A 26916-nucleotide genomic window follows, 5' to 3' on the forward strand; every position below is an offset into this window, starting at 1 on the left:
GTGTTATTTGGGGCAAGTTTTTAAGCTTATATAAACCTGACTTTCATCTATGAAATGGGATGACAAGGGGTCATTATCATCTCACAGGATCGTGCAAATGTGTGTGTAAAGTGCTTAGTTTGGTGCCTAACACATAGTAACTACTCAGTAAAGTTATTATTACACCATCTTCATCATATTTAAATGTAAATATTAAGAGCTAATAAATTTGTAAAAGGTAGTATACCCTTACCCCTTGAACCAAAGACTACTTTAGTTTTAAGTGGTTGGGTTAATTTATCACTTAAATATTGGCCTCTTGAATACCTTGAATTTCAATTGAACATAGCCAGAGGATTTCATAATTGGACCGTTGCCTCTGGAAGTTGGAGCTTTGTTAGTTTGGTTGGTTTCACTTCGTACACTAAGCACGTGGCTGTGGGCACCTTTGTGGTGTCTTCTGCTACTGGGGAATCAAAGCTTCATTAGCTTCTTTGGAGGAGATGATCTTACGCTATATGAAGCACTCAGACTTCGTTAACTGTGTACCATCCAGACAAGACCAGGTGCTTCCCACAGCAGCCTGTCCTTTTCTTAGCTCTCTCATTAATCTAGCCTGTTCTATTCCTCTTTATACTAGAACTTCTCTTTGAACAAGGAATGTTGTTTTGCCACTGCTAGGTCCCCAGCAATTAGTAATGCCTAGCACATACTAGGTGCCTCCTGAATGTTAATAGGTGATAATCTAGCAGAACACAAGATGAATCCGCAGGTTGAGATTTAAGCTGTGTGGTATGAACACTGCATTGGCAAAATTCTTAAATCAATTTTGTTAATACAAGTTTAAATGTCTTAGTAACTGACTTAGTTCAGTAATCATTTACTGAGTGTCTTCTAGGCCATACATTGGGGCAGAAAGGTAATAATATATGATCCCTGCCTCATGTGCAGGAAGTCTAGTGCGATGGACAGACACGCGCCAATGGCTGCCATGGAATATGGTGAGTATTAAGATAAAGGGGCACCCTTTGGAGCATAGAGCAGGGCTTGTGTTCTGGGAACATGGGCTCCATGTGAAAACACAATTTAAATTAGTTTTCTTTTTTCCTTTTTTTTTTTTTTTTTGAGACAGAGTCTTGCTCTGTGGTCCAGGCTGGAGTACAGTGGTGTGATCTTGACTCACTGCAACGTGCTCCCCCCAGGTTGAAGTGATTCTCATGCCTCAGCCTCCCGAGTAGCTGGGATAACAGGTATGCGCCACCACGCCTGGCTAATTTTTGCATTTTTAGTAGAGATGGAGTTTTACCATGCTGGCTGGGCTGGTCTTGAACTCCTGACATCAGATGATCCTCCCGCCTCGGCCTTCTAAAGTTCTGGGATTGTAGGCATGTATTTGTTCATCCTTTTAGATATCTGTGGGTAGCACTTAACTTTAAATGGGTACTAATTAAACTATTGAATGACTTTAGTATGGATTGAATGACTTTGCTCAGTCCTCATTTTTAATTTCCTTCATTAGAGGAAAAAAAAAAAAAATGCGGGTTGAATATCCCTCATCCAAACTGCTTGGAACCAGAAGTGTCTCAGATTTTTTTACATTTTTGGATTTTTGAATATTTGTATTATACATGCTGGTTGAGCATCCTGAATTCAAAAATCCAGAATCTGAGCTGCTCCAATGAACATTTCCTTGAGCGTCACGTCAGCACTGAAAAAAAGTTGTGGATTTCGGAGTTTCTGGTTAGGGAGACTCATCCTGTATGGGAGTTGGGTTGTTGCAGGAGTTCTAGACCAGAGGTTAAGTGACTAGGCTTTGGTTTTTGCTTTGTTACTAAACAGGCTGTTTTCTTCCATAAGCTCAGCTTTAGATCCCCTGGTTGTCAAAGAAGGGGATGGGCCATCTGATGTTTAAGGCCTCTGTTAGTTCTGACTTGGAGACCCCTGGCTTCAGTTCATCTTCCTTAAGAGTGGACAAAGATTATGGGAATTTTGAAATTGTTAGTCAACATCTACAGGGTCATTGCAGCCTGGTTTTGGGTAAAGGTCATCTTTAGTGAGCCCAGGGAGAAGCACTGGTTTAGCTGTCAGCTGAGAGGGGTAAGAGGTCCTATTAATTTTCCTCTGTGGTAGTGAAAGCATTGTTAAGGGTCACAGCGTTAGTGGAGCTGGCTGGAGAGAGGAGGGGAACTCACTGTTACAGGTTATATTGAATGTCTTTTCAGTCACTAAATGCTTTTTATGATATGTTTTTCAGGATTTCAGTATTATATGATTTCTCTGTATTAAGCACAGGAAACTTAACATCAGCAAAAAAGAATGCTCTTTCTTTTTTTTATTTTTCTTTGAGATGGAGTTTTGCTCTTGTCACCCAGGCTGGAGTGCAGTGGCGTGATCTTAGCTCACTGCAACTTCAGCCTCCTGAGTTCAACGATTTTCCTGCCTCAGCCTCCCGAGTAGCTGGGATTACAGGTTCCCGCCAGCATGCCCGGCTAATTTTAGTATTTTTAGTACAGACGGGGCTTCGCCATATTGGCCAGGCTGTTCTTGAACTTCTGAGCTCAGGTGATCCTCCTGCCTCGGCTTCCCAAATTGCTGGGATTACAGGCATAAGCCACCACGCCTGGCCTTGAATGTTCTTTCTATGGGAATCTACAAAAGCCAGCTTTTGAGCCTAGTGGCAGAAAACTCTTCTTCATTGTTGAGCTGTGCTGTGAGCTTGGAGGGCTTCAAGCCCAGCTGAAAAATCTATAGTATTTTCTGTCAGTTGGCTGTCTTGGAGAACTTAGTGAGCACTGGGCTGGAGCGATACTGTCAGAGTTCATGAGCTGTTTGAGGCTCTCAAAGCCTAGATACTGGGGTTGCCCAAATACATCGGCTGGACTCACTATTTCTCTCGGGAGCCGGGGGGTGGAAAATGCTGTGGTCTTAACTCTGCTCTTAATTTGACAGTGCTGTTGTTAATGGTAAGAATGATTTCATGCGTTTGTATTTTGCTTCGTAATTCACAGAGAATTTTAAAATCCATTATCTGATTTTATTCCCTCAGCAGTTCTGTGAAAAAGGCAGAGCAGTTTTCATATCTTCTGTTTTCCCGTGATTCTCTTGTGGCTCACAGAAGCTAAGAGCCTTCACCAAGGTCATAGGGTGAATGAGTTGCAGAGCTGGGAGTAGAGGCTCAGGCTTCTAATGACCCTGTTTCTTCCTGGATAGCTCGCTCTGGTGGCGCTATGCTCAGGTAACTGCGCATGCTCGGTTTGGTCTTTTGTAAATCCCTGCCCCATCTCGGGAGAGGTTCTTGGGAGGCTTCTATTCATTTTGGAGCATTTAAGTATCTTGTCCTCTCTCCGTCCTCCCAGATGCATGGGCATTTCTGCAGGCCCCCAGGCTGGCCCTTGTGCATGGGGGCGTCTCCTGCCTCCACGTTGCTTGCATGCCCCCTTCTGAAGGTGCTCTTCCCCGCATGAAGCCCCCTCGTGCCTGCCTCCATACTGCAGGCTGTTCAGTACATTTTACTGACTCAGCATCGTTGTTTTCTAGAAATGGGACGGGATATGGATGCCAAGTTCATTTGTGTGTGAAGGCTGCGATGGTATCATCTTGCCTTCCCCATGTGTGCTCCTTGAGGGTGTCGCTGTGCTGCGGTCATCTGTGTTCCCTAGGGTGCCTCCCTTGGAGTCTGGGCCGTAGCAGACTTGCAGTCAGTGTTCATGGCCTAAATGAGAGGAAGGCCAACAGAGCCATTAAATCTGGAAAATGACAAGTGAGGGAAAGGAATTTTTATTGAAGGCATGTGAAAAAGAAATCTTTTTAGAAAAGTTGACCTGTTTCTCAACTGGAGTTGAATTTCAGCTCAGAAAAGCAGCTGTGTGCCCAGAGGGCTTTGGGATTTCGGTTTGTGACAGATGAATTGAATTTCTTTTTGTATGAATGTATTATCCTTTTGTGTTTTTATTAGACCTTTCTCCCAAATGGAATCGATTTTTCTATACAAGTCACACTTCCTTTTTGAGAAGTGTAACACTAATTGTATGGGATGGTCTCCCAAAAGATTACCTGCCAGGAACCAAACACACTGCCTCAGACTCACGGCCCCTGGTTTCTGCCTGTGCAGCTGCAGGGGAGAGATGCACGCTCGAGCTGAAATCAGGACGCATGTCTGCATCTTCTCTTTCTTGACTCTGTTTCGTCTCTGAGCTGGCCTGCCTTCAACGTCTAGGAGCTTGGTGGGTGCAGACACATTACGGTATGGAGGAGGGATATGGTGTTGCAACAGCCAGGAGACTCGCCGAAGTCTCTGTTCTCTTCCTGCTCACTGCTCTGACTTTGTACAAGTCACATTTGTAGGGCTGTGCACAGTGGCTTACACCTGTAATCCCAGCACTTTGGGAGGCCGACCTGGGAGGATCTCTTGAGCCCAGAGTTCGGAGCCAGTCTGGGCAACATGGTGAAACCCCATCCCTACAAAAAATAAAAATTAAAAAATTAGCCAGGTGTGGTGGCTCATGCCTGTAATCCCAGCTACTGGAGAGGCTGAGGTGTGAGAATCACTTGAGCCCGGGAAGTAGAGGCTGCAGTGAAACATCATCACGCCACTGCACTCCAGCGTGGTCAGAGCAAGACCCTGTCTCAAAAAAAAGAAACCAAAACAAACAAACAGAAACTCATTTGTAATAGTGGTAGTAGTTAACTTTTGAAAGTTTGGAGAAAAGTTCCTAAATAACCTGTGACCATGGACAACTTACTTAGCCTTTCTATGCCTCAGTTTCCTCATCTATGAAAAATGAGAGAATATGGTACTGATCTTACCGGATTTCAATGAGAACTCAGCGAGATCAAACTCAGAGCCTGGCACCTTGTGAGTGCTCACTCAATGTTATTATTTCAACATTTTAGAGGAAAAGGAATGCTAATGGGTCATGATGGCTAAACATAGTCTATCACTGGCGTTACTTATGGTATTGGAAGGAACTTGAATTCTATATAGATAGTGTGATGGAGAAAGTATTTTGGGCATTGGCAGCATTTATTCAAAGGACAAAGGACGTGTCTGTCCTGTGTGGAGAGCCGTTTCCGCTTGTTTCTTTAAATGCTATGGGAAAAGCAGTGGACCCTGTGCTGTCTGCCGGACAGCTTCAGTCTCCAGGTATTGATTTGGCCAGTTGTCGCTCGCTGTCATCATGGCAGCAGCAGTTGAAGGAACAGCTTGTCTTGATTTGCATTTTTGGGTGTTTGTGCTATTTATAGACAATTAAGACACGGAAGCCTGTTTATGGCAAGCTGGCAAATTCAGCAAAAAATGGAAAAACCTGTTAGCACAGTTTGCACGTGTGCGGGCACAGAGCAGCCAAATAAACACACATGTTTTCCTGTATTTTAAAAACCCATTGGGGAAAAAAAAAAAAAAAAAGACATTAAACCATTGCCCAGATGGCTTATAGAGCTAGAGCTTTCTCGTTGAAGTACATGAGTATGGCTGTCAGACATCTGAAACCCAAAGCCATCTTAAAACATCACCATCATTTTGATGCTACCCCTACCCGCCGTGTTTTTCCATTTGTAAGGGACAAGGATCCAGGAAGGAAAGTATCAGCTTACAAAGGCTTTTGTTACAATTAATCGTTCATGTTCTTTCCTTTGGTATCTTATTCTCTGTTTACATTTTATTTTTACTTTTTTTGAGACAGAGTCTTGCTCTGTCACCCAGGCTGGAGTGCAGTGGCGCGACCTCGGCTCGCTCCAACCTCTGCCTCCCAGGTTCAAGTGATTCTTGTGCCTCAGCTTCCTGAGTAACTGGGATTACAGGTGTGTGCCACCACGTCCAGCTAATCTTTATGTTTTTAGTAGAGACAGAGTTTCGCCGTATTGGTCAGGCTGATCTTGAACTCCTGAACTCAGGTGATCCACCTGCCTCAGTCTCCTAAACAGCTGAGATTAGAGGTGTGAGCCACCGCCCCCGGCCGCTGTTTCCGTTTTGTAACGCTAGCGTCACCCCAGTGTAGGGTGGTTGGGGTATTGTTCTTCCTGCTTCCTAGTGTATTTCCTCTACAGCATTGATCACTCTTGAACATGCTTTTTGGTTGTCTGTCTCTACCTACAAAACTATATGTTCCCTGGTATATCACCAGTGCCTGGCACGTAGATAGTCAGTCAATATTTGTTGAATGAATGAATGAATGAATGAGCTGAAAGAACCTTCTTCTTCTTTCTTCTGTCACTTCACACCAAATGCTTTTGGAAAATGCTATGTGAACGGGGATCGTAAGCAGCAGAGGTTACACACATTGCTGTGGGATAGCCCATCATCCTCTGATACTTGTCTGGAAGGATGTGGAGTACTTGAGTAGAAATGATACAAGACAACTTCTTCAGGAAATCAGCCAAGTGTCACAGCTTTTCACATAGGCGTGTGATGTTTGCGTATGTGTGTATGAAGAGCTGTCGTGGCCTAGAATCACGGGCCTTTAGATCCCTTGTACAGATAGAAAAGTAAAGGCCGAGGCCCAGGAGTGCTGCAGGCCACTGAGGTAGAGTCCCTGTCTGCCCTTCTCAGTGCCCGGTCACTTCTCACTGCACTCCCCTCTTTATTGCTAAAACCACTTTCCCTGACTCTGAATGTGTAACCACGAGGGAGAAAATGTACCCCAGGCTCACAGTTTGTGGAGAAAAAGCCCAGCAGCTGAAAATCATGTTCACAAAATTTGTACCTAGAAAAAGTGGCCATTTCTATAGTGTCTTTAAATTTCCTTGTTTCTCATACATTTTATAAACAAGACAGTAGATGGAGATTTGGGAACAGCAACTTTAGAACAAGGGGGAAAAAATCAAACCTAGAGCCTTCCAGTTTCAGTTTTCTTCTCAGTTTAGGGCTGAGGCACTTTAGCTTCCTGTCTAAGGGACCACTCAAATCTGATTAGAAGCCATTGTGGGCTGGTAATTATCCGTAATTTTAGGAAGACAGATGCAGCACCAACTCTGTTCTCTAATACCAGGCTTATTAATTTTATATTTGTATGGCAGGAGAAGCAGATGGGGAGGTGAGATAAGCGTTCAGATGCTTGGTCATTGATAGCTTTTTACTTCCACGTATTACATGGGGATTTGGGACCCGGGAGGCCTGCTGAGAACTGATGACTATCTGTCCCTTAACCAGCTGGGTTCTTTTTCATCCTGAGCTCAGGAAGATTGCTCCTACTGCAGCCAGGGAAGACAGGTGGTTGGCTGGTTAGAAATCAGGGCAGGTTATTTTCTCTACCTGCAGTTCCCTGTTGCAAAGCAGAGCTATCAAAAAGTTGTCTTCTCTATTGTATTTCAAATCTGGGTGTTTAAAAAATTGTGTAAGCAAATTAAGCATTTCTTTAACGGTAGTTATGTGTGTTCTTGATGCGAATGAGAGGTGCATTCCCTTGTAAAATCCCTGGCACTTTGTAGGAGGACGTGAGCCTTAGAACTGAAGTTGGTTTTCTAGATGATCATGTAGACATGATGCTGAGCACCAGACAAAGATGTTGATTGAAGCGATTTAAAAAAACTTTCTGAGTTCAGATTTTACACCAATATTTAGAAAATCAGCAAAGGAACTTGGAGGAATGTTCTCAGGCATCCAGTTCAGCCCCCTACCCACATTGTCATAAAATCCGAGTGTGTGTACAGGGAGGTGCATTCCTTTCTGTTCTCATCACAGAGCCTTCCCTGGCTCTGCACCTGCCTGTCATGTGCGTCCGTGTGAAGAGACCACCAAACAGGCTTTGTGTGAGCAATAAAGCATTTTAATCACCTGGGTGCAGGCGGGCTGAGTGCTAAAAGAGAGTCAGTGAAGGGAGATAAGGGTGGGGCCATTTTATAGGATTTGGGTAGGTAAAGGAAAATTACAGTCAAAGGGGGGTTGTTCTCTGGTTGGCAGGAGTGGGGGTCACAAGGTGCTCAGTGTGGGAGCTTTTTGAGCCAGGATGAGCCAGGAAAAGGAATTTCACAAGATAATGTCATCACTTAAGGCAAGAACCGGCCATTTTCACTTCTTTTGTGGTGGAATGTCATCAGTTAAGGTGGGACAGGGCATTTGCACTTCTTGTGTGATTCTTCAGTTACTTCAGGCCATCTGGGCATATACGTGCAAGTCACAGGGGATGCGATGGCTTGGCTTGGGCTCAGAAGCCTGACATTGCCCTCTTCCCTACCTTCCCTAGCTTTTCCCTCCTGTGCGGTTCTCTCACAAAGTGAATGGCCTCAGCCACAGCTTCTCTGCAGCTGCATCAGACTGTGGCGACAGGAGTGGTGGCTGCTGCAGGGCCTGCTCTCCCCACGGAGCTCAGTCTTGCTTGCCGCTACAACCTGGTCACCATTTTGCCCCGAAAGTATGTAATTCTACAGAATGAGAGCCCACATGCTGGGGATGGAGGCGTCTTTATCACGGTGCTCTGCATATTTCAATCTTGGGTGGAAAGTGTGGAAAAGTATGTGATACCTGTGGTTGGATGTCAGAAGGACGTTGTGAACTTGATGTGGACTGAGGATATTAAGGTGCAACAGGTACCCCGGCTTCATTAAATGAGACTTCCCTATCTCCTTGCCAGGCACGCGCAGGTGTATGGCCACGTCTTATGTGTTATTCTTATCTAGAGTGCGCCTTGTCGTCATGCTTAAAATTACATGATGATATTCTGCCTCATAGAGTAGGTCCCAAACAGCATTCAACACAGAAATGTACTCTTGCTATTACACATAGAAAGTGCTTTCATATACCAAGTGGGAGAGCAGTCCTAAAATCTGGGCTGGAATCGCAGAAGGAAGGCATTGGAAAGCAACAGATTCCCTAGTCCAAAGCTGATTTTTGATGAACCTAGAAACAGGACCAAGAGAAGTGAATTTGCCTAAGGCCCTGACAGTGTCTCACGGTAGCATCTGAACCTAGCAGTTTCTTGACCTATTTCTTTAAATGATTAGTCATGCTTCCTCTGATTCCTATATAAACATTCATTTATATAATGTTCATTCTTCATTCATTCTTTTATATTCATTTATATAATGTTCCTCATTCATTCTTTTGTTTCAGTGAATTATTGCAGTGCTACCACGAAACAGTATTTGAGTCAAAATGTGGCAGTGTTGATCCCTTCCCAAGGATTTTAGTTGCACAGTTTTTCAAAGTTGTGCTTACAGTTTCTTGTTGGTTGCAAGGTGTCCTTTCAGAAGCCAATTGTGTGGTGTATTTACGTTGATTGTTGGAGGTAGTTGGGTTAGAACCTACTTCGAGTGGCTGGCATGGGCCTGGGGGACAGTGACAGCTGCCTGCTTCATGGGCAGAGATGAAGTAATTGCTTCCTGGGAAGTACCATCCTCCTGGCCACACTCTCCAGCCCATTTCGTTTGTGTTGGTTTCCTTGGCATCTGCACGTTTCTGGCTTCATGTGAGTCTCATTGATTTTAGCGTATGACTTCAGGCTGTGGGGAAGAATGGCCATTTTAGCACAGAGATGCACACAAAGGAACAACTGGCTAAATGTGAGTGAAGACATTTTTGGGGGGATTTCATTTCTTTTATTTTGTAACAGGCAGTCTGGGAAGCAGTCTGGACACGTGGCCTGCGCTGTCACAGTTCCTCCTTGCAGGATCGCAGATGTTTGGAGATTGTAGTGATAACTGTTATCATTGAGAATGTCATTCTCGCAGGCTCTAATAAGTCAGGATGTATTCAGTGTTAATTTGTTAAAGACAACTGTATTTCTAGCCAAATCCATGTTAGACGTTTCTCCTGGCAGTGTTGCGGGGGGGGGGGGGGTATTCCCGTGACTTAGTCTTAGGGAAGCACACGCCTTTGAATACTGCTGAAGCTGTGAGTACCCAAAGCGCACCGGAGTACTTTTGCCATATGGGGTGTTAGTCACTGATACACGTCTCAGTCAGACCTGATGGATTCTTGACCCCTTCCTTTTTTAATTTTTTAATTTTTAATTTTAATTTTTGTTTTTTAAGAGCACAACCCCTCAGGTGGCCACCATGAATCTCTGGTGTTTTCAGTTGGCTGCAGCCTATTTGCCATCTCTGGTTCAAACATATTCGAAGCCTGATGATGCTTCCCTCTGTTGTTCTTCTGCTGTGTGACCCCCGCGCCCACAGGGTTCAAGACTGTCAGAGCTGGGGGCCACCTTCACAACTACCAGGGTTTCCGGAACCTCCTTCATCTAGCCCTGGGGATGGAAGAGATGTCATCAGAGGTGAAGGCTTATTAGGTTTACATGCCATTGATAACGAATGAGGAGGTTTTCTTTTATATAAGGGGAGCTTCTTAGAACGTGCTTTACTAGGGTAAAGAAGCTTTTGAGGTTTGCTTTCTGTGGAAAGATATTTTGTGATCCTGCCCTTGCTTTCAACAAAAATATAATTTCCATACCAGTGCATGTTGTATTACTGAGCACTGGCTGACAAATGGTTCTTAACTCGTCATTCACTCAGCCACTGTTTCTTGAATGGCATATGTGTGCCAGCTGTAGTAGGAACTCGCTAGGCTCTAGGACTAACCCTTATGAAATGGGGTCCTAGGGGAAGCAAATGCATATACGTATAAATGTTTGAGGGGATATCAGAGGGGGTGCCTATAGGTGCAAAACTTCATTCATTCATTGCCCCATCTAGGAGGTTTTGTGTCTTAGCAGCATGTTCCATAGCAACACATCCCTCGATCAAAATATTCATCATATTATTTTGAAATTCTCTGCTTAGGTATGCGTTTTTCCGACTAAGTTTAAAACTGGTTAAGGACAGGCTATGGGGTATGTATTATATATATTTACACACACACATATATTTATATATATACACATTACCATTGTAAATTTACAATATATATTTATATATATATACACACATATATATTTCTCCCTCTTTGTATATACACACACACCACACACATATATGTACACACACACATATATATGAAATTCTACTGCCAAGTACAGAAAGTGAAAACTAGGCAAGGGTTCTTTTAGTGTTCATGAAAAAATAGATGTGTTAGTTGAGAGCGTCCTTCAGTTACCAGGGGAAAGACAGGATGGGTTCACAAAGGGAGACAGTGTTTTGTTTTTGTTTTTTCTTTGTTTAACTCTTGAATTCAAAATAATCCAGACTTACGGAAAAGTTGCAAAAATAGTACAGAGAATTCCCATATACTCTTCCCTCAGATTCCCCAAACATTTCACCCCATTTCTACTTTCTCTTTCTTTCTCTGTGGATATAATTTTTTTTTTTTTTCTGAAATGTTTGAGAGTGGAAGGTAGAATGCAGGGCAGGGTGAAAGGTGGAAGGAGACAGGTAGGTTGGGAGGCTTTTTTTTTTTTTTTTAAACCTTCAGAGATGGAGTTTCGCTCTTGTCCCCCAGGCTGGAGTGCAATGGCACGATCTCGGCTCACTGTAACCTCTGCCTTCTGAGTTCAAGTGATTTTCCTGCTTCAGCCTCCCGAATAGCTGGGATTACAGGCACCCACCACCATGCTTGGCTAATTTTTTGTATTTTTAGTAGAGGGGTTTCACCATGTTGGCCAGGCTGGTCTTGAACTCCTGACCTCTGATGATCCACCCACCTTGGCCTACCAAAGTACTGGGATTACAAGCATAAGCCACTGTGCCTGGTGATTGGGAGGCTTTTGCAGTAACCCAGAGAGCTATGATGAGGGCTGGACCTGGTTGGAAATGATGAGAAAGGTGAGAAGTGGTTAGGTCTGGCATAGAGTTTGAAAGGAGAGTTTAAATGGGTTAGATGACAAGAGAGAGACATGGCTCTGAAGGCATAGTAGCCCTTGCCCTGCTGGGCCGGACGAGACAGGCAGCCTAGGGCTACTACCACACCCTGCGGGCAGCTCAGGACCTGGGCCAGCGGAGGAACCAGGCAGTGGTGCTGGCCAACTTCGGGACCCTGTGCCTGCACGCGGGTGCCAGCAGCATGGCCCAGCACTACCTCCTGGAGGCCGTGCGGCTGTTATCGAGGCTGCCCTGCAGGGAGTGTGGCCGGGACTTCACCTATGTGCTCCTGTGGCTGGGCCACCTCTGCACCCGTCAGGGCCCGGAAAAGCAGGGCAAGGGCTACTATGAGTGGGCCCTTCTGGTCGCTGTGGAGATGGGCCATGTGGAGAGTGAGTGCCCCGGTTCCTCCTGTATGCCTTCCGGGGCCACTCGGGTCAGGGCACACCTGGGGTTTGTGATTCAGAAACAAGTGGTGGTTTTTCCACCATTGAAAGTGCTGAGTCATGGCCAGCAGCAGATGTTGGCAAGCGCCCTGGAGACAGGCGGTTCCCACACAGGGCCAGGCCCTCTGCCCTACTGGGGCAGCCAGCTCTTCCCAGTTTGCCCAGGGACCATGCTGCCTTGAGCACGGAAAGTCCTGCGTGCTGGGAATCCCTAGCCATAACCCTGGGATCAAGGCAGGCTCTGCTGAGCTGGGACTTGGGGCCCCTCCATGAGCCAGGCTGTGAACGCCGGTTCTTGTGCCTGTGTTATCTGCTTGGTATGTTGGCAGCCTGCGCACCTGTCATCCCACTTCACAGAGGACACGGGGCGGGTGATTGCCTAAAGCCGCAGAGCAGTTCATGCAAAAGCAGCTTGTTGTGCACTGTGTGTGTCAGGCCCCACCCACAAATGGGGCTTGTGGGGTCCTCGGGTGGCAGGGACTGAGCGTGGGAATGTGAGCTTTAGGCCAGAGAAGCCACAAAAGGGTGAGTGGCGTGATGGCGGGCCAGCACTTGGCCCCGGGTTAGGGAAGCCTCTTTAGTCTGGGACCAGAGGGTTGAGAGGATTTAGTCAAGTAATAGGTGGTGGGGGAGGGCCTGGTGGTGTAGCCTGTGTGAAGGACCAGGGATAAGCTAGTGGGGGTGAGTGGTGGTGAGTGAGTGGGGGTAAGTGAGCGGGGGTGAGTGAGTGGGGGTGAGTGAGCGGAGGTGTGATGGGGGTGAGTGAGTGGGAGTGTGAGCGGGGATGAGTGCGGTGTGAGCAGGGGTGAGCGAGTGGGGGTGAATGAGCGGGGATGAAGGGGGTGTGAGCGGGGAAGAGAGAGTGGGGGTGATTGGGGTGAGTGAGTGGGGGTGATTGAGTGGGAGTGATTGAGTGGGGGTGAGTGAACGGGAGAGTGAGCGGGGATGAGTGAAAGGGTGAGTGAGCAGAGGTGTGATGGGGGTGAGTGAGCAGGAGTGTGAGCGGGGATGAGTGGGTTGTGGTGGTGTGAGTGGGGGTGAGCAGGAGTGTGAGTGGAGATGAGTGAGTGGGGGTGAGTGATTGGAGGTGTGATGGGGGTGAGTGAGTGGGAGTGTGAGCGGGGATGACTGAGTAGGGGTGAGTGAGCGGAGGTGTGATTGGGGTGAGTGAGCGGAAGTGTGAGCGGGGATAAGTGGGGTGTGAGCGGGGGTGAGTGAGCAGGGCTTATGCAGGGAGGTGCAGAGTTAGGAGTGGGTGGATTGGGTGCTGGATGGTGAGAAGCTCTTCTGGAGAGCTAAGCAGGGCCTGGGGCCTCAGGCTGTGGCTTGGCCTTTTCCCCAAGAGCACTGGGGAGCCATGGAGTGCTATCGAACAGTCACTGCAGACTGAGCAGTGAATGGATAGTAGGTGGGCAGGGCTGTCTGAAATCTAGGCCGCAGAGGATAGATGAGGAAGTTGAGTCCAGGGAAATGGCCGAGACAAGGGATACTGTTGTGGGTCCCCTCTGCCTTGCAGCGCTTTGTCATGGCATAGTGAGACCACTCAGAGGTGCCTCCTGTGGCCTGGACCAGAGCCCCAGGGGCTGTGGCCAAATCTGCCCATTTCCCAGCACAGGCCTGGCACCCACTCCTGGCCCTAGGAGGGATGAGATTTTGGGAAGGACCGTGTGAAGGGGCCCCGGTCCCACACATCTGCCCAAGGAGGGGTGGGGGGTTCAGACCCAGGCTTCTTCCCCAGGGGCATTCCCTGACTGGAAGGAGACCCTCCAGGAATCCAGCGCCCTAACCCCCACTGCAGCCTCCCGTGGCTCCTGGCACAATAGCCTGTGGCACCTCCTCCTGTGAGGCCCTCCCCAGGGTGCTGGGGGATTCAGACTTGGAAATGCAGGCCAGGGAACGGGGATCATGCTTTCCTGTCTCCCCACCCTGCGCTGAACGGTCGAGGAGACCGAGGGCGGGGCTGCTACCCCACATGCTTACTTGGGGTCATTTTTGAGTCACTTTTGGTAGTTTGTGTCTTTCTAGGAGCTTGGCTGTTGTGTCTAGATGGTCTGATTTGTTGGTCTACAGTTGTTCGTAGTGTTTTCATGGAATCCTTTTATTTCTGTCAGGTCGGCAATAATGTTTCCTCTTTCATTTCTGATTTTAGAAACTTGGGTTTTTAATTTTTTATTTATTTCTTTTTATTAGAGATGGGGTCTCATCATGTTCCCCCAGGCTGGTCTTGAATGCTGGCCTCAGCGATCCTTCCACCTCGGCCTCACAAAGCGCTGGGATGACAGGCGTGAGCCATGGGGCTCAGTCTCTGATTTTAGTCATTTGTGTCCATCTTTCTTTTCTTGGTCAGTCTGGTGAAAGATTTGTCAATTTTGTTATTATTTTCAAAAAACCCACTTTTGGTTCTGTTGATTATCTCTTTTGTTTTTCCATTCTCTGTATTTTTACTTCCCATTTCCACTCTCATGTTTATTATTTTCTTCCTTTTATTTGCTTTGGGTTTAGTTCATTATTTTTCTAGTTTCTCAAGGTGGAAGGTTAGGTTTTTGATTTGAGATTTTTCTTCTTTCTTTGAATGTAGACATTTACAGTTATAAATTTCGCTTTCAGCACTGCCTTAGCTGCATCTTGGAATTTTTGATACACTGTGCTATTTTTTTTTTTTTTTTAAGACAGGGTTTTGCTCTATTGCCCAGGGTATGGTGAAGTGGTGCAATCTTGGCTCACTGCAACTTCTACCCAGGTTCAAGCCACTCTCATGCCTCAGCCTCCCGAGTAGCTGGGATTACAGTCATGCACCACCCCACCCGGCTAATTTTTATATTTTATTTTTTTATAGAGATGGGATTTCACCATGTTTCCCAGGCTGATCTCAAACTCCTGGACTCAAGCGATCCTCCCACCTCGGCCTCCCACAGTGCTGGGATGACAGGCGTGACCCACCGCGCTGGCCCGGGCTGTGCATTTGTTTGCATTCTTCTCAAATTAGTTTTCAGTTTCCCTGATGGTCTCTTTGACTCACTGGTTGTTTAGGAGTGTGTAATTTCCACATATTTTTGAATTTCCCACATTTCCTTCACTGTTGATTTCCAGTTTTGTGCCAGTACAGCTGAAGAACACCTCTGCTTCGGTCTCAGTCCTTCTCCATTCACTGCGGCTCATTTTGTGGCCTGGCACATGGTCTGTCATGGGAAATGTCCCCTGGGTGCTCGAGAGGACTGTGTATTCAGCTGTTGTTGGGTGGCGTGTGTAACAGATGTCCATTCAGCGTACCTGGTTTCCTGTGTTAATCTCCGGAATGTTTCTGGCACTAGAAAATCAGAAACTTTCCATCGTTCCCAGCGCCCTGGCTTTGGGAGAGGCCAGTGAGCCTGTGGCTTGGGAGCCTGGTTGCATGAAAGAAGCATGTGTGGGAACGCCAGGGCCTGGCTTTGAACCCCATTCCGCCAACATGATGCCGTGTGTGGCAGACATGACGCTTGGCTTTGCTCTCTCAGGGTTCCATGTGCGACAGGGTCTACTTGTGCCCCTGGCCTCATCAGCTTAGGCTGAAGGCGGCCCTGGTCCTGGCCAGAGGGGCTTTGTGAAGCAGAAATAGATGGCCTGGTGCAGGGGCCGAGCCTGGCCAGGACCTCGGCCCTGGGAGTTGTAAAGAAGGCCGGACTCTACCGTGAGCCTCTGCACCAAGGTGTGCCCATGTGACTGTGTGCTCGGCGTCTGCCCTGGCACGGGTGCATGGCCTGTCTGCGCTCAGTCTCCCCGCCTATGGGGCCCAGGCTCACAGAGGTGTGAAAGAGGCAAGCACAGCGCAGGGGCCTCCGAGCCCAGCCAGCCTGGCTTTGATGCTGGGAGACTAACGTCTTCCATTTTGTCTTCTGCCCAGGCCAGTTGCGGGCCGTTCACCAGCTGTGCTACTTCTATAGCAGCGTCATGCCCAGCGAGGCCCAGTGTGTCATCTACCATGAGCTCCAGCTCTCCCTGGCCCGCAAGGTGGCCGGCAAGGTGCTGGAGGGGCAGCTCCTGGAGACCATCAGTCAACTCTACCTGTCCCTGGGCAACAAGTGGTAAGGGCTGGCTTTGCAGTGGTGGAGGTGGGAGCGGGCAGGGCCGGTAGGGGTGCACAGGGAAGCTGGCCCAGGACCCCAGCAGCCCCTCTCCTTTTGATCATTCGGTTCCTTGGCATCAGATGTTTTGAGCTGGTGGGCCTGGGGTCGTCCCAGGGCTGCTGCTGGCCCGTGAGTCCCAGCTTGAGCGTCCCTTGTTGGGTCAAAGGTCATCTCAACCCCAGCAGAGGCAGTACGTGCACTCTGGGCTGTTCTTCCTACTATGGTGGCTTTTGTCCTCTGACCTCTGCCTGCCCGAATCTTCACTCCTGGCCTTTATCTGTCCCGTTAAATGTGACCACACCAGCCACCTGTGGCTTCGCTCCCACAGAAGACAGAGCCAGTTGTGTCACCTGCTTCCCTGGGACAGGGTTTCAAGGTCTCACGTCCCATATGTGGCCTACTCGGCTTCCCCCAAGCATCCTGACCTGGTGGGGTAACCATGGCCCTGGCCACCCCACCCACAGGGCCCAGTGACATTGCTGCAGTCACACCCCCTCGAGTGTCAGACTTACTGAGAGAGCAGGGAAGGAGCCAGATTCCATGGGGACCCGGGAGACTGCCTCCAGTCTTGGTCTCAGGTTCACAGAAGGAAAATGGGCCAGTGTGCTAGAGCCATGCTTCTCAAAGTGTAGTCCCTGGACCAGTAGAACAGCATCCATGTCACCTAGGAGCTTGTGGCAAGTGGGAGTTCTATGGCCTGCCCCAGGCCTGTGGAGCCGGAAGCTCTGTGGGCAGGGCCAGCAAGCTATAAGGACTGGCCTCCAGGTGACTGTGATGCCTGCACACCTTGAGAACCATCGGCCCAGATAGCCCCTGAACACTAACGGTTCCTGGTGCGTCTGGAGAAGACACAGGCCATGTCTGGGAGGCAGGGGAGATGGACTAGCACACTCCTCCTGCCACAGGGTAGCATGATGCTCGATTCCCTCTGAAGGATGTCCTTCATCTTTTCCATGCCGTGTGTGTTCACCCTGGCCCTCCCAGCAGCCTGGGAAGAGCAGAACACTGCACACACAAGAGGGCCGTTCCCAGTCCTCACATTCCAGATTCATCTGTCACCAGACCCACGGGAGGAGGCAGACTGGTTCCAGGAGGATGAGAGCCCTTGTTCTGATACCTGTGTCTGATTCCAGGGCCTGCAGATCCACTCTGGACTACACCAAGGGAAGTCTGGGGATTTTCATTGACCTTCAGAAGGAAGAGAAGGAGGCGCATGCCTGGCTGCAAGCAGGGAAGATCTATTACATCCTGCGGCAGAGCGAGCTGGTGGACCTGTACATCCAGGTGAGTGGCAAGGGATGCAGGAGGACCCCTGTGCTCTTCACTCTCCATCCCCCCATCCATTCATCCTTCCATCATCTATTTACCTGCTCATCCTTCCATCCATCCATCCATCATCCATCCATCCATCCATCCATCCTTACATCCTTACATCATCCATCCATTCACCTGTTCGTCTTTCCAAGCATCCATCCATCTATCCATCCATCATCCATCCCTCCATTCATCCATCCATCTATCATCCATCCATCCTTTTATCATCCATCCATTCACCTGTCCATCCACCCATTCACCTATTCGTCATCCATTCACCTGTTCGTCCATCCATCCATCCTTCCATCTATCTTTCCATCATCCATCCAACTGTTCATCCTTCTATCCATCCATCCATCCATCCATCATTCTTCTGTTCACCTCTTCATCCATCCATTCACCTGTTCTTCCATCCTTCCATCCATCTTTCCATCCATCTTTCCATTATCCATCCAACCATCTTCCATCCATCCATGATCCGTCCATTCACCTATCCATCCATCCCTCCATCCATTCTTCCATCCTTCCATCATCCATTCACCTGTTCATTCTTCCATCCATCCATTCATCCATCATCCATCCATCCATCTATCATCCATCCATCCTTCCATCATTCATCCACTCGCCTGCTCATCCTTCCATCCATCCATCCATCCATCCTTCCTTCATTCTAGCATCCATCCATTCACCTGTTCATCCTTCCATTCACCTTTTCATCCTTCCATTCACCTGTTCATCCTTCCATTCATCCATCCATCCATCCATCCATCTATCCATCCATCCATCATTCATTCATCCATTCTTTTATCATCCCTTCATTCAGCCACCATCCATCCACCTGTTCGTCCATTCATCCATCCATCCTTCCATCATCCATCATTCATCCATCCATCCATTTATCCATTCATTGATATATCCATCCATCCATCTATCATCCATCTATCCTTCTATCATCCATCCACTCACCTCCTGTTCATCCTTCCATCCATCCATTTAACCATTCATTCATCCTTCCATCCTTCCATCATCCATCCATCTTTCCGTCATCCATCCTTCCATCATCCATCCATTCATCTGTTCATCCTTCCATCCATCCATCCATCATCCATCCATCCATCCATTTATCCATTCATCCATCCATCATCCATCCAGCCATCATCCATCCATCTGTCCATTCATCCATCCATCCTTTTATCATCCATCCTTTTATCATCCATCCATTTATCATCCATCCATTCATCATCCATCCATTCACCCGTCTATCCATCCATTCACCTGTTGATCCATCCATCCGTCCATTCATCCTTCCATCAACCATCCATTCACCTGTTCATCCTTCCATCCTTCCATCCATCGACCTGTTCATCTTTTCATCCATCCACCTGTTCATCCTTCCATCCGTCCAACTGTTCATCCTTCCATCCATCCACCTGTTCATCCTTCCATCCATCCACCATTCATCCATCCGTCATTCATCCATCCATCACACTCAACTCCTGTTCATCCTTCCATCCATCCATCATTCATCCATCTATCCATTTATCCATTCATCCATCCATCCTTCCATCATCCATCCATTCATCTGTTCATCCTTCCATCCATCCATCATCCATCCATCCATCCATCCATCCATCCATCCATCCATCCATCATCCATCCATCCATCATCCTTCTATCTGTCCATTCATCCATCTGTCCATCTATCTGTCCATTCATCCATCCATCATTCTTCCATCCTTTTATCCATCCATTCACCCGTGTATCCATCCATTCACCTGTTCATCCATCCATCGGTCCATTCATCCTTCCATCATCCATCCATTCACCTGTGTATCCTTCCATCCATCCATCATCCATCCACATATCCATTTATCCATTCATCCATCCATCCATCATCCAACCATGCTTCCATTATCCATCCATGCTTCCATCATCCATCCATCCACCTGTTCGTCCTTCCATCCATCCATCATCCATCCACCCATTCATTCATCCATCCATCCATCATACATCCATCCACCCACTAATCTACCCATTAATCCATCCCTCCATTTATCTATCTGTCCATTGGTTTATCCATACATTCGTCTATCCACCATCTAGCCATCAATATGCACATACATCATCTACCCTCCACCCATCCATGCATTATCTACCCACCCATACATACATGCAGACATACACACATCATTCCACCCACCCACCCATCCATCCATCCATCCATCCACCCACCCGTCCGTCCATCCATCCATTCATCTGTCCGTCCGTCCGTCCGTCCATCCATCCATCCATCCATCCATCCATCCATCCATCCATCCATCCCAGCATTAATCTATCCACACACCCATCCATCCATCCATCCATCCATGTGTCTACATCTCCTCATCCATTCATTCATCCATCCATCCACTCATTCCTAAGCCACTGCTGAGCACCTGTTGTGTGCCTTTTCCCTCCCTCCAACTGGTTCCTGCACATCCTCCCCCAGTGGCCAGCATCTTCTCCCTGAGGGCAGAGGCGCGGCCCCTCACAGTGCCCAGCACCTGCTGGTATACAGCACATGCTCAAATAATGTGACCACTCAGTTAACACACAGAAGAACTTGCTCCAAGCGACACGTGGCACATCTCCTTACAAAATGAATCTATCATAGTGGCTGTTTTCAGAGGCTTTCCCAAACACAGTGTGATCTGGAACAAATTGTGAAGCCCACGAGCCTGGTGAAGCTTTCGTGATTGAGCACCTGCTATATACCTCCATGAGATGAGGAGAGGGATCAAGAGCTCATGGCCAAGATGGGACCTGGCCCACCCACAAACACTATTGGTGTGGCAGGGATGTGGCAACACAGAAAGGAGCCAGGGGATGGGCTCCCAGCAGTCTGGGGGCCACGGAGACTGGTTTGAGTGCAGGGGAAGTGGGCTAGGGCTAGCCCTGGTGGTAGGATTCACAGGTGTCGGGCTCCTGGGCTGCAGCTGCTCAGTCACCTCCTGGCACTCAGGTGCATCAGTTCATTGTCCTCATGCCAGTGGTGGGGGCATCCCTAATGCACAGAGCCTGAAAAACGCTCAGGTGTACCTGTAGTGTGTAAGAGGAAGGAGGCTGGCAAAGGTGGGCGTGGCCACCTCGCCAGGTGTGGGTCTTGAGGGAACTTCTGTCTCCTTTCAGGTGGCACAGAATGTGGTCCTGTACACAGGCGACCCCAGCCTGAGGCTGGAGCTGTTTGAGGCAGCTGGAGACATCTTCTTCAATGGGGCCTGGGAGCGGGAGAAAGCCGTGTCCTTCTACCGGGTGAGCTGGCCTGTGGGCTGATGTGGGTGGGCCTCAGGGGAGCACCTGGAGGGCTGAGGCACAGGTGTGGCAGGGCAGAGGCCTCCCACCTGGAGGCAGGGCCACCCATGCACCTGCTCAGTTTCCAAGTGGTCTCACCGGGAATGATATTGACCATGCCCCTGCCCGGGACAAACGTTTGGGGCCTGGATGTGACAATGGCTCTACCCTTGTACCTGATGATCTCAAGCAACCATGAGCGGGAAGTCCTGTCCCCATCTTCCAGATGAGGAAACTGAGGCTCAGAGAGGCACAGGGACGTGTCAAAGGACACACAGCATGTCAGTGGGAGGCCCAGGTCTGCTTGCACCCCGAAGTGGGTCAGCTTCTCCCTTCCTCTGAGCTCACGGTGTGGCTCAGCCCTGGGCACAGATAAATGCGGTGTTTTTAGAGCAGAGAGGAGTGCTGGCTCCCCCCAGCCAGACCCCCTGGTGCCCAGGTGGGAAAGGCTGGTCTGAGGCTGCTGGGTGTAGCTGGATGGGCCTCAGGTGACTCTTCAGCCCCCAACTTAGGTGTCTGAACTGTGTGTTATCCCAGAGCACAGAGCTCTGTGGAGGTGCAGGGGTAGCTGGGGTGTGGGAAGCTCCAAGCACATGTTTGAGCTCTGAGGAGGGCGCTGGGCAAGGTGGGTGCTGCGGGAAACCTGACCCCACCTGCCTGTGTGGTAGGACCGGGTCCTGGCCCTGGCAGTGACTACGGGCAACTGCAAGGCGGAGCTGCAGCTACAGCTGTGCAAAAAGCTGGTGGCACTCCTGGCCACACTGGAGAAGCCCCAGGACGGCTTGGAGTTTGCCTACATGGCCCTAGCACTCAGCATCACTCTGGGTAAGTCCCCTGAGCCCCCACCCTGCCAGGACCCACACTTTGCCAGAGCCCAGCCTCCAGGTCTGCAGGGCAGGAGCTGAAACAGCTGCTGGATTTTCCTGGTCTCCTGTCCAGGCAGGCAGATCTGCCCAACTGGCTTCCCTGTCTGGCTGTGGGGCACGGCCCGAGGTCTCTCAGGCAGTGTAGAGCTCCCTGCCTGACTGAGCTCTGCTTCCTCTGCCTGTTCCCGCTGCTGACCACAAGGGCCGCCCAGTGTGCCCTCTGCCTTCCAGACATGCCAGGCATCTCGTTGGTCCCTGTATGTGCCAGGCTGAGTGACACATTCCCTTTATCTTGTGCCCTTCCCAACCTCATCAACCACATGGCTCTCTGGCTGATAAAATCCCAGTTCCCCTTCCAGCAGTCTGCCCCTTAAGGCCGGGCATCCCCTGGTGCTGTGCCAGGGTCATCTGTCCCCCTCCAGAGACAGGGAACCCTAGGCAGGCCGCATGCCCCAGCACCTTGTGCCCCGTGGCCCAGTACACAGTAGGTGTGCAGCTGACTCCCCAAAGTAGGGGGCTCTGATTGTGACACACGCAGGAGGAGTCGGATGTCACGTCTGTGGGTTGCCTGGAGCCGGGGTGCCCGGGAGCACCTGGACTGCATGGCTTTTGGGCTCCCCTGGTTAAAACCAGTGAGCAAAGGCAGGTGGCTATGTGTAGGCACAGAGCTGGGCCATCCAAGTCCGACTTTGCCAAAGCCTCACAGTAGACAGGGGCAGGCCTTATTAGTTCTGCTTTGCAGATGGGAAAGTGAGTCTGGGAACCTGGAAGGGACTGGCCAGAGCTGCCCAGGCGACCGCAGGTGCCTGCAGGCAAGCCAGGTGCTGCCCGGGGTCTTCATACCTGCTGCTGAGGGGCCTGTGCCCTCCCTGCCCCAGGGAGCCGCGTCCTTACACCTGCCCCTTTGGCCTGCACCCCAGGAGACCGTCTGAACGAGCACGTGGCCTACCACTGGCTGGCCGCCCTGCACCATCAGCTGGGCCAGGGCAAGCTGGCGGAGCACTTCTACCTCAAGGCCCTGTAGCTCTGCAACTCGCCACTGGAGTTCGACGAGGAGACCCTCTACTACGTGAAGGTGTACCTGGTGCTCGGTGACATCATCTTCTACGACCTGAAGGTGGGTGGGGAGGGGCAGGGCTCGGGGTGTTCCCGGCCCCCTTGGAGTGGGATCTCTACCCAGACCCAGAGGCCTGGGTTCCAGCCTTCCTTAGGAATGGCCCAGTGGCCTCCCTGGAGCTCTGCACGTGGCTGGAGGAACCGGCAATGTTGGCAGATACAACCCAGCTCCCAAGCTGGCCAGGCCCCACCCTCAAGAACTCAGTCTCAGCCAGGGAGGCTGACACATGAGTGGGCAATGGTGGCCTCTGGGTAAAGAAGGGGGATTGTAGTCAGGGGGACCCTCCTGGAGGAAGTGACACCAAAACTGAGTCTTGACAGTCAAGTGTCAAGTTGCATTTAACAAAGAAAACAGGGTCGGGAGAAGGACATTTCGGAAGATGGCATCATCCTCACATTGAATCCACGTTGCAAGATCCAACCCAAATCGTGGCGCCTCCTCTAGGAAGCCTGCCCAGGGTGCCAGCCTGCACTGAGCAACTCCTTCCTGGAGTCCCGAGATACCTTGAATCTTCACATCACCCAGGAAGGGTGGGGTGGGACCAGTGTCTAACCATCGGGTTCACAGACAGGGAAACCCTAGCTCAGGGCAGGTACAGTGGGGCAGGGCCTCAACCAGCCAGGCTGAGGCCTTGCTGGGTCGAGTCTGTCTGGAGCGGAGGTGCTGTGCTCCCTCTGCCCCCAGCCCTGCCCGGGTGGAGAGCTGGGAGTGTCAGACTCAGACCTGGGGTGTCTCCACCCCTCTGCCCAGCAGGCACCGCCCCTCCTCAGCATCACACCGGCACCGCATCAGTGCTCCTTATGGGCTGAGGGGCCAGGGCACTCCAGTCCAGGGGCCGAGATCTTGGGGTCCTTAGAACAACATGAGGAGCTGGGGCAGCCCTACGACCTCGCCCCGTATCGTATCCCCCACCGCAGGCCTGGGGCTGCCCGGGAGGCCCCCGCCCAGTGCTGGCGACACCTGGTGGTCAGAAGTGGTCCCTGTGGCCTCCCAAGTCCCAGCCAGACAGGGAGGTGCCAAGTGTCAGACTCAGGGACGCTGCTCACCACTCAGGGGCTCGCCTGGGACCCAGGGGGCGGGCCTCCCAGAAGAGGCCTTTATCTCTCTTGGTCAAGCCTGCCGCCCACTCCGCCTGCCCAGGAGGAAGGAAAGGGCCAAGTAGTACCTGAGAGGCCAAAGTCCACAGTTGGGGTTGAGGGGCAGAGGCCTCCTTCACCTCCTTCCCATGCACAGCCCTCTGGGCGTCATCGTGACTATGCTGTCAGCGCAGGCCAGCTTCCCACAGGGAGGCCCCTTGGAATTCCCCAAGGGCGGCTGTCTTTCCAAGGCTACACCCTCCTCCTTGTAGAGGAGGCTCTGGACCCAGGGCCCAGAGGAGTAGGAGAAAACGCCGGGCTGCATGGGGCCTGGAAGGCTGGCAGAGAGGCAGGGGTAAATGGGCATCTTTGCCGATTGCCTCTAAAATGGGGTCCCCTTTAGTGTACACGTGAGAGGGAGCCCTGGAATAGGGAGGATTAGGTGTGTCCTGGCTCAGCCTGCCACTCACTAGCTGTTGCACTCACTACAGGCACATGGAAATGCACACGGGCACAGGCACATGCACACACAGCACGCGCACACACAGGTGCACACACGCACACACAGACATGCACACAGGCACACACAGGGACACGCACACACAGGCACACAAACACGCACAGGCACACGCACAGGCACACGCAGAGACATATGCATTGGCTGGCTCCTTCCTGTTTAGTTGGGATGCCCCCACCCCTTCAGGAAACCTTTGCCTTCCACCCCCGGCTGAGTCTGGGGCCTCCTGGGCCCCCCACAGGCTCCTGGGCTTCCCTCTGCCATAGCCTGGGCCACCCTGTGTGGTCAGTGTTTACTCCCAGGTCTCTCAGACTGGGAGCAAGTTCGTTAGGCTCAGCCACTCACCCAGCACAGAGTCCAGTGTTCGGCTGGGCCGGGGGCATTGGATGAGCAGTGGCGGTGACTCGGGGCCTTCTCACGCCCCTGCTCCATGTGTGGGGCGGGGCAGTGAGGGAATGGACTGCTGCATCTTGGACTTTGTCCTTGACCCTGGGAGCCATCTTGAGATGGTAAAGAGGGACAGGCCAGGCATGGGTCTTAGAGAGGTTCCTTGGGTGGCCCCATGTGGAGGAGGCGCCTGGGGAGAAGCCGGGTGGAGGGTGGGAGGGTGAAGGAGGAGGTCTGGGAGGCGGCATCCCAACCCAGGGATGGTGAGTTTGGGCCAAAGATGCATTGAAAATGGGACTGGATGTCTGGGGAGTCACACTCCGTCAATATTTCAGGGAACATTGCCAGAGAGGACACCTGTGAGATGGTTTTGTACCTGGCCTGTCCCGTGGAGGGCCTGGAAATGGTCAGCATGGACAGGGGCCAGAGGGGAGCCTGGGTCACTCAACGCTGTGCCCCTGCTGTGGCTCGGAGCCACGGGTCCTGCATGGAACTCTCAGAGCAGGCAGGATCTGCCCTGACCTCAGCCCATGGGGAAAGCAGCCACTGCCTGCGGAGAGGGTGGCACTGGGGCAGGAGGCTTGGGGTGAGTGGGGCGTAGGGGCAGTCAGGAAGGCTTCCAGGGGTGTAAGGGTCGTCCCCACTTCCTGCAGCTGAGACCACAGCAGTGTAACAGGTTTCGGGGCTCATGGGGTGAGCCAGCATTGGCTGGACACGTGGAATGACCTGGAGACAGGAACGGCCTCTGGGAAGACGGGCTCCGAGTCCCCCTTTTGCTGAGCATGACCTGTCCCCTTCAGGACCCGTTTGAGTACTACCAGCTGGCACTGGCAGCCGCCGTGGACCTGGGCAACAAGAAGGCACAGCTGAAGATCTACACGCGGCCCGCCACCATCTCCCAGAACTTCCTCCTGGACCGTGAGAAGTCGCTCCTCTTCTACCAGAAGGCCAGGACCTTCGCCACAGAGCTCAACGTCCGGAGGGTCAACCTGCCTCCTCTGCCACTCTGCGGGTGGGCCCCCTGGTTGGCCCCCAGCCACTCTGGCTGAGGACAGCATCCAAGGGAGTGGGTTTTGTGCAAGAAGGATGGTCTCCTCCCTCTCCTGGTGTCTCCCGTGGCTCATTTTCTGGGAAATGGGGCATGAAAGGAGGGTTCAAATAGCAATAAATTTTTCTTTGCAATAACCTACCGAAGTCCCCAGGGCATCCTTCCCTGTGTGCTTCCTGGGCTGTGTCTAGGGGCCAGCCCCTTCCCTGGTGGCAGCCCTCTGATCTTGGGGAAGAGAAGGACCGTGAGTTCAACAGACCTGGGCCAGGTCACCATGAGCCTCGGTTTCCTCGGTGGCCAGAGGGGAGATGGTGGTGGAACTCTCTGGGCAGCTCCCTGCTTTCCCTGCTCAGAGCTTTTGCCGTAGGTCTCGTGTCGCCCTTGACTTTAACCTTCAGGCCACTGTGCCCGGATGTGGGGTCTGCTAGTGTCCCTGTTCGCCATTGAAGAAATAGAGGCACAGAGAGGTTAGGTGTCTGGCCCACCGTCACACAGCAGCAGGTAGGGGCGGAGACGCAGAGCCCAGTACACTGACCACCACACCACCCTGCCAGCCTGCAGCCAGGAAGGTGTCCCCCATTAGGACCCAAGGTCAGCTCCTGGACCTCTCTTGTGGTGTCGGGAGAGCCACAAGCCAGTGACGGTGGCCCCGGGGATCCCTCACTCAGTGTCCTCTGCTCCCAGACTTGGTTGGGCTGAGCCTGGCCAGTCCCACCTCTGGCCACTGGTCAGCCCTGTGGGAAGTGAGATGCAGGGATCTCTGCCTGTGTAGATGCTGCTGCCCAGTATTGAAAGCCTTATCTGGGCTGCCCCCAAGCCATCCCCACATACCCCTCCCCTTCCGGTCCCCGGCCCTCATCTCAGTCCCTGGAATCCCAGGTTTTCCTTGTTGGAATCTCTTGGCCTTAGGGAACACAGCTCACACGGTCTCTTTGCCAGTTTACAGCAAGAAAACCGAGGTTCAGAGACTGTGGGTGTCGCACGTGATTCTCACATACACTGCA

General features: G+C 50.9%; 1 protein-coding gene across 1 annotated transcript; it reads left to right on the top strand.

Moving 5' to 3' along the window:
• Nucleotides 1-943: 943 nt before the first annotated feature.
• On the top strand, nucleotides 944-26049 carry LOC102144674 (SH3 domain and tetratricopeptide repeat-containing protein 1-like). Its single transcript, XM_065518855.2, has 9 exons — nucleotides 944-980; nucleotides 11829-12101; nucleotides 12591-12680; nucleotides 16036-16216; nucleotides 17392-17542; nucleotides 20740-20862; nucleotides 21570-21726; nucleotides 22688-22884; nucleotides 25665-26049. Exons 1-8 carry the CDS (start codon nucleotides 944-946, stop codon nucleotides 22789-22791), a joined length of 1116 nt encoding a protein of 371 aa, XP_065374927.2. The 3' UTR covers nucleotides 22792-22884; nucleotides 25665-26049.
• The last annotated feature ends 867 nt before the right edge of the window (nucleotides 26050-26916 follow it).

Source organism: Macaca fascicularis, chromosome 8, assembly GCF_037993035.2.
Source record: "Macaca fascicularis isolate 582-1 chromosome 8, T2T-MFA8v1.1".
NCBI lineage: Eukaryota > Metazoa > Chordata > Mammalia > Primates > Cercopithecidae > Macaca > Macaca fascicularis.

Bases quoted from the DNA above. Each gene is read 5' to 3' on its own strand.
- LOC102144674 (XM_065518855.2), top strand. From the start codon at position 944: ATGGACAGACACGCGCCAATGGCTGCCATGGAATATG. The intron at 981-11,828 runs GTGAGTATTAAG...CCCTGCGGGCAG, and splicing joins AATGGCTGCCATGGAATATG to CTCAGGACCTGGGCCAGCGG. The intron at 17,543-20,739 runs GTGAGTGGCAAG...GTCTCCTTTCAG, and splicing joins TGGTGGACCTGTACATCCAG to GTGGCACAGAATGTGGTCCT.